We start from the raw sequence: 14,161 nt of genomic DNA, 5'->3' as shown, positions 1-14,161 counted from the left end.
CTTTCTCATTTACTGTTGGCAGGCTTCCTTTACATGTCTAACTTTACAACAAATTCCAACCTGTACCTACTATTTTTCGTATTTCCTTTCTTTTCGTGCATTACCTGATCAATAAAAACATAAATAAAATGCATATATAAATACATACCCAAGCAGAAGACATACTGTTTAAATCTGTGAACAATTTAAAGGCCTAATAATCTCATTGCTAGGTTTTCTAACCTTCTCAACTGGAGAAACATGCTTTCTTTTCCTTCTTTCTTTTTTTAAAATCTTTTTGTCCCCTAAAATCTATGTGACATGTGATAATGCATTTTTTCCGGAAGCAATTCTTATCTATTTTCTTTTTTTTTTAAATTTTAATGTGCATTTATTTTTCAGAGAAAGGTAATGCACGCACAAGGCAGAGAATGACAGAGAGAGAGACAGAGAGACAGAGGATCCAAAGTGGGCTCCACACTGTTAACATAGAGCCCGATGTAGGGCTCCAATTCATGGAACCACAGGATCTTGATCTGATCTCTATATGAACTCTATATGGTATCTCTAATCAACCCTATATCCTTTTTTTCTGGCTCTCTTATGAAAAAGGTGTGGAGGTATAATATTGTTAGAGTTGAAAGGACTTGAATTTTTAATTCAGACAAAGCAGACTGACCACTATCATTTGATTAACTGCAATAGCTTCTCATAAACTTAAAATTAATTCAGCCTCTTATTAACGGTCTACAGCACACTCCAAGGTATGGTCCCTGCATACCTGTCCACCGTCTCCTACTCTTGAGCAAATATACTTTATCTATCCTCTAGAATTTTTCCCAGTGTATCCCAGCCATACAGCCTTCTGTCTGGCTTGGGTAGATTATCAGTTTCTGGCTTCTCCTTGTCACTCATTTCTCAGAACGTATGTTGACTTCCCACAGAGATCAACCACAGGTGTTATCTATACTGGTTTATGTTCTTCATTGTATTTATTATCGTAATAAGTACAATTAATGATTTTACTTTATTGAGGTATGATTGACATGCAAAATGCTGTACATATTTAATGTATAAACTTGATGAGTTTGGAGATAAGTATATATCTGTTAAATCATCATACTCAAGTCCATAAACAATTTCATTATTTTGTGTGTAAATATCAGTTAGGGTTTTTTGTTTGTTTGTTTTGTTTTGTGTGTAGAAAAGAGAGGATGTTTGGTGTTAGTTACATAAAACTTAACTATTTGCAAGGCTGCTTTGGAAGCTTACCTAGATCATCCCCCTTTCTAAAAGAAAATAGTAATTTTTTTTTTTTTCAGATCCATCCTGCCCTCTGCTCTAGTAAACTGACTTTTCACAAGAAAAAATGGCATAATAGTTTTTACTGATGGGTGTAATATTTGTATTCTTAGAAGTATAGTTTGAGTAATTATTTTCATGTTAAGGATATTGCTAGCATTGTAATTCTTACTTTTGACAGAATGTATAAAAGAATCATAAACCTCTATATGACTTGACAAGGATGTGTAGTTCAAATAAATAATACCATAATAGCCTGGTAGGCATTAGGAGATAAGACCTGTGTTTTGACTAGAAACTCTTCTATGTGTTTTCGATGGGTCAGTAAGAGAATTTAGTAATATCCTAATGTCATCTATTAGAAAATACTGCTATTAAGACACCGTATTATTTTTAACCCATCAAAATAATTTTCAGATATCCATGATTGCTAAATATAATTTGGGCCACTCTTTGCGTGTGAATTTTATTGTAATTAGATGACATTTGTTGACACTTAGAATAGAAGGCTCTTCTCTAGCTTCTTCTCCCTAAACCAATACCTGCAATAAACTTTCAGTTGTCTATGTAACACTGATACTGCAATAGTTTACACAGGAACATGAAAATAGGACATCTTCGAAACAGTATTGGCCAGGGAGTTGAAATAACATTTCAGATATTGCCTCTGCTATAAACTGCGCAAATTGGGTAATTCATGTCTCTGTGCTTTAGTGACTTTGTCTATGAAATGAGGCTATTGGCCAAGTAGCTTTCAAGTTTCACATCCTGCATTTTCATTCTTAAAGTAAGTGGATCTAATTTCTGGTATTTCAATGTTTAAAAATAAACAATTCAAGTTTATTTATAATCTTTGGGTTTTTTTCCATCATTTTTTTCTTACAATTTAATGGTACTTCTGTGTTTTGTAATTTTTTAAATGCTTATTTATTTTGGAGAGAGTATAAGTGGAGAAGGGGTAGAAAGAGGGACAGAGGATCCTAAGTAGACTCTGCACTAACAGGCTGACAGCAGCGAGCCTGATGTGGGGCTAAGTAATACTTGCTTGTGTGGTTTAGGATATTAATTATATGGCTTCAAATGGTGGCATATGGAAGAGCTACTATACACCATTAAATAGGTTATTAAACCATTGTATATTACTGTGATAAAATTTTGGAAATATATTATGGTTCATAGTCAATAGTAGTCAAACTTCAAGAATCCGTCCTGGGGCTTCTGGGTAGCTCAGTTGACTGAGTGTCACTCTTGCTTGAGACTCAGGTCATAGTGTATCAGTTTTGTGAGTTTGAGCCCCACGTCGGGCTCTGTACTGACTGCAAAATGTCTCCATAAGATTCTCCCTTTCTCTTTCTGTCCCTTCCCCACTCCCCTCCATGTTCTCTCTGTCTCTCTCAAAATAAATAAACTTAAAAAAAAAAAAGACTCAGTCACTTGCATCATAGATAATTGGGAAAATTTATCAAATTGGAAGCTTTAAATATTGCTTGATATAAGGAAGGTCTCTATCTGTTCTATTTAGGAGCTTAATGACAAATGTTATTTTTTAAAATGTTGCTTACGGGCTCCTGGGTGGCTCATTAGGTTAAGTGTTCGACTTTGGTTCAGGTCATGATCTCATGGTGTGTGAGTTCGAGCCCCACATCAGGCTCTGTGCTGACAGCTCAGAGCCTGGATCCTGCTTCAGATTGTGTGTCTCCCTTTCTCTCTCTGCCCCTCCCTGCTTGTTCTCTGTCTCTCTGAAAAATAAACATTAAAAAAATGAGATTATAATCATTGAATCTAGGACCAGATAATCCAGAATGACCTCATCTTGAGATCCTTAACTTAATTACATCTGCAAAGACCCTTTTTCCAAATAAGATCATATTCACAGGTTCCAGGGATTAGGAAGTGGACATATCTTTTTGGAGATCTTCATTCAACCCATTACAGTTCCCCTCATATATGTTCATACAAAATCCTCTTTATTCTATTACTGTGTATGCTATGCCTGTTTCTTAAAGCAGAAATGTTTTGGGAGAACACTTTTGTGATCTCAGTGTCTAGAGCAGTTCCTGTCACATAACAACTCATACGTGTATCTGCTTAAAGATGTATCTCTGAATACCCACAGCCTTCAACATCTTGATTGAACTAAACATTTTATGTTATCATTTTGGTTAAATATCGCTCTTCTCTTTAAGTATAATAGATAAAGGTTAAGACAGTAATACAGTGGGGTGGCTGGGTGGCTCTGTCAGTTAAGCGGCCAACTTCATCTCAGGTCATGGTCACACGTTCGTGGGTTCGAGCCCCGCATCGGGCTCTGTTCTGACAGCTGGCACAGAGCCTGGAGTCTGTTTCAGATTCTGTGTTTCCCTCTCTCTCTGACCCTTTCCCACTCGCACTCTCTCTCTCTTTCAAAAATGAATAAATGTTAAAAATTTTTTAAAAAGACAGTAGTACAGTGGAAAGCCCAACATAGAAGAACAAGTTTATATTTTCATTTCTTATTAGAAAGCAAGAAATGTAGGAGCACCTTGGTGGCTCAGTCGGCTGAGCTTCTGACTTCAACTCAGGTCATGATCTCGTGGTTCAGGAGTTCAAGACCCATGTCAGCTCTGTGCTGACAGCTCAGAGCCTGGAGCCTGCTTCAGATTCTGTGTCTTCCTCTCTCTCTGCCCTTCCCCTGCTCGTGCTCTGTCTCTGTCTCTCTCAAAAATAAAGAAACATTAAAAAATTTAAAAAAAGAAATGTGTATTATAGTCTTGAATCTACCTTCAGTAGGAAGCTTATCCATTAAGACTTCCATATTTTGGGGGTGCCTGGGTGGCTCAGTTGGTTAAGCATCTGACTTTGGCTCAGGTCACGATCTCATAGTTCATGGGTTTAAGCCCCACATCAGGCTCTGTGCTGACAGCTCAGCTTCAGATTCTGTGTCTCCCTCTCTCTCTGCCCTTTACTACTCACACTCTGTCTCTCTCTCAAAGATGAATAAACATTAAACATTTTTTAAAAAAAAGACTTCCCTATTTTTATTTATAAAATAAAGAAATTAATTTAGATTACCTTACAAGACTTTTTAAACTCATAAAAAGTGACCTAGTTCTAATGCTGATTTGGCATTTTATAGTTTCAAAACAATTGGTGAGTTCAATAATCTTTTTGAGCCTTAGTTTTCTCATCTGTAAAATGAGAATTGTCATAAGTTCATCACAGGAATATGAGAATTAAATGAAAATAATATAGTGTAATCTCTGACACTTAGAAAGCAATACATTATTGGAAACTATTAATTAGTGATTATTATCCCTGTCATACCATACAATGGCTTATTTTCCTATGGGAGTTTTGTTTAGGGTCCATGGAATATACAGATATGACTGAACATCAAGATTTAACTTTCTCCTGGGGCACTGGCCAAAACTTGTTGAAAAGAAAAAAATCTCTCTTTTTTGGGCCACATAACACTTTGAATGATCTCTTACTCAAGGGAATTGTTTTTGAATAAAGAATGCTCCTGAGAGCACTTCTTTACTGGCTACTACCTAAGGCTTGAATTTAAAAACAGTTTTGGTATGTTATTTCTGTTTCTTCTATTTTTGCAGTGGCCATGAAGGGAAGAAGCAGAACATATGTGGACAGCTGACCTCCAAATACGTGGATTCAGTTTCCACATGTCAACTCCAACTCTCAGTGGTAATCTGTGCAGAAATAGTACTGCTGAGAAAGAGACAGTGACCAATTTTAATAAAACTAAATTCAAATATTTAACCTTTTAGTACTTGAGTAACTTTTTAAGGTGTTTATTTATTTATTTGGAGAAAGAAAGAATGGGGGAGGGCTAGAGAGAGAGAGAGAGAGAAAGAAGGAGGGAATCCCAAGCAGGTTCCACACTGTCAGCACAGAACCTGATGCAGGACTCAGTGTCACCAACAGGGAGATCATGACCTGAGCTGAAATCAAGAGTCTGATGCTTAACCAACTGAGCCACCCAGGAGCCCCATGTACTTGAATAATTTTGTTAAAGAGAAGTGCTCAACAATATTTTGAAGAGACCCTTAATGAACCCCTCACCTTGAGATCATTGTGATGCCAGAAAATTCTAATTATATTCAACAATGTGGTTTCACAAACTTCAGTGTTGGGAATATCTAGGCAGTGTGTCATTATCACGTGCAAGTTTGCAACCCTCTAAAACTGTATCATTCTGGAGTAAATTATATTTCACCTCTCAAGATTATAAAAATTTATCGTAATTATAATAGCCACGGACAGTTCCCTGCACTTACATCAGTTGAAAACTTCAGCTGATGGACAAGTGGATACAGCTACCAATGGGAGGAGCAAATGTTACTGAATGACCTACAAACAGCTGTACTACAATGAAGAGAGGAAAATATCATCTCATTTATAATGTCTGAAATTGAATTTTCTCATTAAAGGACAAAGTAATTTAATTTTCAAAAATACTTAAATTGTATTACTGAGAAAAAAAACCCTTTATTTTAACAGGTTCATTGAATTTTATTTCTTCATTTTAATTGTACTCACTTTTCCATGTGTAGGTGGAATTTATTAAAGTTTCCAGTTTTACACCGAATGAGACAAAAATTTCTAAGATTTATCTCAATAAAATTTTTAAGGTCTCATTTACAGTAAAATGTATATGCTTTCCCTAGTAAAGCCATGCTTTATTGTTTAAACACTCAGTCTCCCCTCCTTGTTTACCTCCAAGTATTGTTACTTTAGTTTCTGGACTAAACCCAATGAACCCATAAACATAGGCTGTTGGTAATGTGGATACCACATGCAAATAATAAAATAATAGCTCACATTTGTTTTCGAGCTCCTCTGGTAACTGTACTACTTCAGTTATTCTTATTTCCAAGACCTGATTTTCCTTTTAGGTTTACCTTTTTAATTGACTTATCACTTTATTGAGATTCTCTATGCAATGTGTTATTGTCCTAATACTTTCACTACTTGAACATAGCTTTTTGATCCTTCAAACACACTGATTATATTGCTTTGAAGTCAGCTCACTCTGGATGCCTTATTATCCTCATCTTCCTGTGAAATTTTTGTTTCTGGTTCCTCTGCCAGTCTTTGGTCTTCTCTAACCAGGATTGTAATTTCTGGTTACCTTCAGAATTAGTTTTCTTTTCCATTGGCTTATAAAATTGCTACTCTTTCTAACAGTATTCATGGGTTTGGAATTTTTGCATATGTTGCCCTAAATTAAATAAGAACCTCTTCAGGTGGGAAGGTGTTTATTAACACAGCCTGTCCTTCTCTGGTCGCATTTTTGCAGAGATATAGGCAAAGAGATCATGAGTGTAATTCCGGGTTAAAACATGACATTGTATACATTCTTACAAAAGTTTCAGCCCTATTATGCTTTTGCTTTTGTTTAATTCCTTACTTTGTTGTGTGGCTTTGGTTGGTTTCTAGAATCCTGAAACTATTGTTTTAGAAAACCTGTCAAATTTCATTTGTCTAGGGAAAGTCGATTTGCTTGGTCCTTCCTCGACCATTCTAGCAACGTTCACATTTATTATCATTATTCTTGTTTCCTGCATAAATAAGGCTCAGCAAGAACTGCCCAATGGGCAGTGTCAATATTTAATGTGAGATCTCTGACTTCAGTGGCTCTTTGTGCTATGATGGATTCCAAAGTGCCCAGTATAAGCCACCCTCATCATCTCTAGCTTACTTAAAATGACCTTTCCTTTCAATATGAAATGACTATTTGTGGTATTTGTAATATTTTATAAGATATTAATTTTGGGGGCACCTGGATGGCTCAGTCAGTTGAGTGTCTGACTTCAGCTCAGGTCATGATCTCACGGTTCGTGGGTTCGAGCCTCGCGTTGGGCTCTGTGCTGACAGCTAGCTCAGAGCCTGGAGCCTGCTTCATATTCTGTACCTCCCTCTCTCTCTATCCCTCCCCCGCTCACGCTATCTCTCTCTCTCTCTCTCAGAAATAAATAAAACATTACAAAATTTTTAAAAAATATTAATTTTTCAAACAAGCAGACCATTAGTCAAGGAGATCCAGTGTAAATTTGTTTTTAAAAGATTAGTTTTCAAATATCAGCTTTATAATGAAGGCAATATTACTTACACAGCAAATCAACAGACCTATACAAATTTCTTAATTTATAACTACACTGTTTATGGTAAGAATAAAAAAAAGTAATATCCATAATATTACTTTGATGGACAATTAAAGAAGAAATCATACCTTACAAAATAAAATGTGCTACATGATACAGTTAGAGAAAGACAGGTAAATTACCAATGAAAACCAGAAAGGACCTTACTATTTACAGTCCCATGCAGATATTGATTTTTCTTTACACCATAAAATATTTTGTTGAAAAATAATATGACTTTAGAAAATGTCGGTAATTAGCATTCTTTTAAAAAATATTTTTAATGTTTTATTTATTTCTGAGAGAGAGAGAGGCAGCGTGAACAGGGAATAGTCAGAGAGAGAGGGAGATACAGAATCTGAAACAGGCTCCAGGCTCAGAGCTAGCTGTCAGCACAGAGCCCAATGCGGGGCTCGAACCCACGAACCATGTGATCATGACCTGAGCCCAAGTCAGACGCTTAACCGACTGAGCCACCCAGGTACCCCGGTAATTAGCATTCTTTCAAATACAATTTTAAAGCTTGCTCACTAATAATGAGGAACACCTTCCCTTTCTCTGTGAAATAATTCTCACACCATAGTATAAGCTGCTCAATTAATGATTATCAAATGAATGTATTAATCTGCATAGATTTTCTGAAAAACAGAGATTACACTGATCAGTTGAAGTAGCCAAATTCAACTGGCTCATATTTGACAAATGTAGTCGTTTCAAAATTGGAGTTAAAAAGAATTTCAGTATTGTTTTTGTGTAACATTGGAATATATGCAGCGATACACAGACTCTTTCCCCACATGGCACAAAATAACTGGGTCTGAGGCTAAATAAAATGGGCATGTGGATTGTTTTTCACAGTCTTGAGTGCTTCCTTCAGTGTCATTTTTGGTATACTTCACACACATGTGTCAGTTCCCTGGCAATAGACTTTGCAACTCTCTAAGCTAAGTTTTAATGTGTTACTATCATCTTTGAATGAAAGACCTGTCCCTCATTACCATTGGCCATCCAATGAATCATCTTTTAAAAACCAGCTCAGCTAACACTTTGATTTGAAGCCTCCCTCATACACTTCCCAAGTATAAATGCCCTATAGTGTGTACATTTAATGGTAGATGTATATCTTGTTTAAAGTGTTGTAACTTTAGGTTCCCTTGGATTCTCTGTGAATTACGAACTTTCCAAGATCCCACAATCATCTTCATTTTTGTAATCTCAGTACTTACCATAGTAGCTGAAGGTTTGTAAGAGGTCTGAAATGTTAAATGGTGGTTAAATGGCTAACAATGCATAGAGCTGCCATTATATCCCTATTCCACTGACAAACTGTCCAGGACCACTAAAATTCTTCTTACAAGTTTTATCTGGGATATTATTAGTTCCACTAGATACAACTATGTAACTTATGAAGAGTGCCCTGCTATTTGCCTCTTAGCACCCTCTACTTTTCTCACAGTATTTATATTATTATTTTTGCCTGATTCTCTGTCTTCCTCCCCTATCATACTTACAATTTCCTAAAGGAAAAAGTCATGAAATATTTATGCCTCCCTCCCTATCATGTAGCACAATACTTAACACAGGTTAGAGACTCAGCAAATGTTAGAGAATTTAGTTTAATTAAATTAACATTTGGAGTTTATTTGACTGAAACGTGGCTATAATGTACTGAGTCAGATGATTGTTCTTCTGGTCATCAGAGTTGGATACGTTTTAGAAAACTCCAACAGAAGGTATTAACAAACAGGTATAATGAAATTCAAACAGATGGCCAACTATTATGCCAAGTTCATTCTTCTCTTGATACCTTAGATAATTATTATGGTGAGTCCTGACATGGATGTTTTTTGATAGCCAAAATTGTCATCATTCACTACATTCATTTTTGTGAGAGAGAGCCAAGAAATCAATGAATGTAAAGGTTTACTTAGTACATTTGGATTGAATAAGTAATTTGGAGGATTTAAAAATGATTAATTTTTGCTAAACCCTGAATCATTTTTAGGCAGATTATTTATAAAAATACAATTTATTTTGTTTTTGCCTGGCCACTACCTGACACAGGAAGATTGTGCCTCACATGGTCTTGTCGGTAGAAACCAAGGATAGTTTTATGCCTATCAATGATATAATTTTTCTATTGTCTTTCAAGTGGTTTTATTTTGTACTTTAATCTGACTTTGTGGTTAGAGAAATATTGAGGAATGTAATAGCTCCAGGACAGATTTAAAAATACAATGCTCAGACTCCTCCCTCCAAAAACTGAAACCAGTCTCTATGCAGCAGATTAGAAAACAAATGTGCTGTATTGACAATCGATACTCCACTATCAGTTCACCATTTTGATTCTGTTCTATTTATGTTTTATAAATTTTAAATTGAAGGGCAACTGGCAGCACCAGATTCTAGGTGTTTAATAATTCCTCTTTGTAAAAGTGATTCATTTAAAATCATAGTTTAGGGTCATACTATTGATACATCTTCAAAAATCTTCTCTGTACCCTAGATTTTTGCTAGCACTTGGCACTTTTAGGTGCTCCTATGTAAAAATGTTTAAAACGAGTCAATGGTAGGTCCTATTGCTAATACGAAAAGAGAGTCAAGTATTCCATTTTGTTATTGAATAATGTTAGCTTTATTATTATAATAGAATACAGTATGACATAAAATTAAGAGCTTTTGCTAAACTCTGTAAAGCAATACATGCATCTGCCATAAACAACCTCGATTCATGTTAGGTTTTATTGCCACTTCACTGCACTAAGGTGCAATAAACATTCAGTGTCATCTTTTAAAAAATGTTCCTGGGAGTAAACAGGAACTGTCCTCTATAAGAGTGTATCTTTATTTTCAAGGAAGACTTAACTAGTATTACATGGTTTAGCAAAGCACTGTAGAAAAGCTACATAGAATAATTTGTCTTTGATAAATTGTGCAATCAACTTATACAATAGAATACTATCCACACACACTAACAAACTAAGAAATGATAGAAATGCAATCATTGCATAGCAGAAAGCAGACTAATAAGAAATATTCACATCTAATGAGCAAAATACAGACCAAATGTTAGGCATGAGGAGTCTGGAAGATAAAATGCTCTTAATAAACACATTAAGTTAACGCCGAAAAATAACAGATATAAACAGCAACACAGAGGTTAGAGCCATATTTTATTTTATTTTCTATACATGATATCTACACATGATACCAGAGGATGAAACGTCCTTGGTTCAGTCTTTATTATTGGCCTAGCTCATTGAATTTAGGCAGGACCAAATCAAACAATAAAGCACATTTAAAAAGAAAACCAGAGTTTGCTTAGGAAAACACAAACTGTGTTTTTTCCTACATCATTGGATAGCAGCTTTTTGAAAGAAACATTGCTCAAAAGTTGGATATGGATCCCAACGGACTTATTTGGCAATTATGCTGATAGGTTTATGTCGTAGCATTTTAAGTGTGGTTAAACTATGACCTGTGGATTCTGGATGCTAATTTTAAACATCTCTGAAATTCTATTAGACAAAAGGAGACTTCAAAAATACCTTCTGCATAAATATTCATCTCTAAAACTTCTGGGAAGTAATGAAACAGACCAGAATTTTTATAGGGAGTATTAATGGACCTCCTGTAGTTAAAGCCCTTACATAGTATACCTACAAATATATTGCTACAGTATAAATGAAATGTAGTAACATTACTCAATAAAAGCTATTTCCTGTACATTCTTTCATGTATTTTTATATTTAATGCTACATATGGTACAACACTTATTGAAATAATTGGTATCAGCAAATATAGTGATAATATACAGTTGATCTTCTAGCTCCAACTAATGCTTTTCCATTTTCTTTCTATTTTACAAGAGCCTAAAATAGGGAAATGTGGCATGACTTGAGCAGATAGCAACTGATTTACTACCATACACCAGACAATAGCTTGAAATTATAAGCTTTCTCCATATAAGTGGACTTTATATTTTAAATTCCATCTGATTCCCACAGGCTGTTCTGTTTTTAACGCAGGCTCTAAAGGTATTTCCATATAGCACTTAACAACATTCTAACAGCTAAGAGCGGTGAGTCCTACACAATATTTTAAGAACACAACTTTAAAAAAGTAAAAAATGTACAATCTCATGCTGTATATTTACATATATAATTTGTTTATATATTCTATATTTGTTTACTAGTCATAAATTTCAATCTAAAGCTTTTGATGTACTGTTATATAAAATAATACATTCAACAATTCTAGAGCTTGCAAAATATGTTTGCCTCTCTAAAAACATCTTCATAATGAGAATCAAGTGATTATTGGACCCATGTGCTATCTGGATATAGACAAAGTGGCAAAGGGAATATTTTTAAATGTTTTATTTTGTTTTTATTATTTTTTTAAATTTTTAGTTTTTACTGAGTGTATGTCTCTGTTAAAATGATTTCTCATTGAACCAAGTGGTAGAAGCTCAGATGATGATGAAGTAGCCTATTTAAAGCATTTCTCTCTTTTGGATTAAATGTGCTTAAGGAACTGTACGTTTGCTTATGCAATCTCCATGGATTCTAAAATAGCATCTAACAGCAAAATAATGCACTAGCCATTTCTAAAAGGAGGAAAAAATGGGGATCTTTAGCTTTGGAAACAAAGTGTTAAAGCTATACATCCGTTTAAAAAATAAAACAAAATGTAAGCACACTGTGGTTTGTGCAATAAAGACATAGATTTTTAAAATTGTTGTCCTTAAACATTTATAATGTACTCTTTGAAACACCTCCACATAAAAATATTTTTGACATATACAATATCTTTTTTTAGAATATTTGGAAATAAATATCTACACATGACCTGGAGTTATAGAGTTACATTTTATTCCTTCTACTTTCCCTCATAGCTTGGATCTCATCCCCTACCTTTCCTCTCTCTTTCATTCTGTCTCCTTCTGTCATGATTTTTCTCTCTTGCTTCCTTTCTCAGAATCCTGTCTCTCAGCTGTATGCTCTGCTTTGCTCTGGACTGCTGGACAGGGGTCTGTTGTTCTTGTATGAATAATGGAAATAAGGAAACCTTCAAATTCTTTAAGACAGAGGCAAGAAAGCAGATGGGAATCACCACATTGAGAACAGAAAGCAATTCCCAGTGCAGAAGACTGAACAACAGAATGTGAATAGAAGGACTTATTGATGTGGGGTAGGGGCTTTCAGCTGAGGCTCTCTGTTTAAATATGTAGCCCAGTAGACCAAGTTAAAGATTCCGAATAGCAGCGGGAAGGCTATTCTTGACAGTCGGTCAATTTTGCTGACACTGTTAAAGGTTTTCTTGGGTTCTGGTGGTTTTGTTTCCGGCTTGACTTCTTTGGGTTCTATGGTTGCACTTTTAGCAATTGTGGCTAAGCCGGGGTCACCCCTGGCCAAATTCGGAGTATAGCTGGTTGCTGTTGGAGCATAAGTGTTGTTTTTCTTAATGAGAGGATCCTTCACTTTCTTTGGCTGTTGAAGGAAAGAGTAAAAGCAGTTTGTTCAGTAAACTGTGGGAAGGAAGTTTATAAGTTGCTGAGCAAAACCTATGCTTTGCTTAACATGTAAAAAATGGAATGTATACCTGCTTTATTGAGACAAATTAAAAAATGCAGACACAAATGCCCAGTTATACGGTTGACAAATTTGGGCATCTACAGCACAGGATGGTGATTACACCTAAATACATATATATACTTGTACATATCATATACTATGATATAGTAAATACATATCATATATGTGAATGTTGCTAAGGCTGTCTTTAATGTTCTCACCACAAAAAAACAGAAATGGTAATTTTGTGATGGGATGGCGATAGTAACTAATGCTAGGGTAGTAATCACTTCACAATATATGAACATATCATATCAGCCACAGAGTATACCTTAAAAGTTACACAATATCATGTGTCATATATCTCAATAAAGCTGGGAAAAAAATGCCAGACATGGTATTTTCCAGGCTTCCCCATCAAGAGGTAGAGCGATGTTATACCAGGTTAAGAGCCTATCCTCAAGAAGGTTTGTAGCCTCAGCCCTTACCCCGTAGAAACATATCACTGCCTCATGAACTAGCTTGGACTAGACAACTGAGTGACCAGAGATCACGTACAGTGAGAGGCCCAGGCCCAGTGTCAGGTCCCAGACAAGTGAGAGGCCACTGTGGACCCTCTGCCCCTGATGGAGCCTCCAGTTTACTGCAACCATGTTAGTGAGCCCATATCCTCCCAATAGAAGTACCACCAGGTTGCTCCCAGTCCCAAATGACAGGTGGTTGCTGCAGGGCACTAAGTCTTGGAGTGGTTCGTTTTGCAGCAATGAGTTGCTGAGACAACTATTATTTGCATTTTTCCCCCAGGTTGCAAGTGGGCAAATGATAAAGCAGAGGTATTTGGGGAATCCTGATGCGAATTTCTTGTTTAATGTCAACTGCTTGTCAATGTTACCTGCACAGTGAGTCACAACTGCTGCATTTCTTGGGGTTTCAATCATAGAGACATTTCCAAAACATGACATGGATCACTGTTTACAGCTATGTGGTCTGATACGCTTGCCACTAGCCACTCGTGTCTATTGAGCACTTGAAACATTACTACTCTGAGATGCGTGTAAGTATAAAAATGCATACATAACATTAAAAATTAAAAAAAAAGGGGGGGCGCCTAGGTGGCTCAGTCGGCTAAGTCTCCGACTTTGGCTCAGGTCATGATTTCATGGT

At 35.8% G+C, this 14,161-nt stretch overlaps 1 protein-coding gene across 1 annotated transcript in view; it reads right to left on the bottom strand.

Annotated features, from left to right (window-relative positions):
- Positions 1 to 10,032: 10,032 nt before the first annotated feature.
- GABRA1 (gamma-aminobutyric acid type A receptor subunit alpha1) overlaps positions 10,033 to 14,161 on the bottom strand; it is a 61,420-nt gene continuing 57,291 nt past the window's right edge. Inside the window, exon 10 of the mRNA XM_077780767.1 lies at positions 10,033 to 12,913. Coding sequence (XP_077636893.1) covers positions 12,602 to 12,913 — 312 coding nt within the window. The 3' untranslated portion in view covers positions 10,033 to 12,601. The remainder of the gene's footprint in view (positions 12,914 to 14,161) is intronic.

This window comes from Crocuta crocuta, unplaced genomic scaffold (assembly GCF_008692635.1).
Source record: "Crocuta crocuta isolate KB4526 unplaced genomic scaffold, BGI_CrCroc_1.0 scaffold343, whole genome shotgun sequence".
NCBI lineage: Eukaryota > Metazoa > Chordata > Mammalia > Carnivora > Hyaenidae > Crocuta > Crocuta crocuta.
Note: the sequence above shows the minus strand (reverse complement) of the source record. Positions and strands in the feature narration are given on the sequence as shown.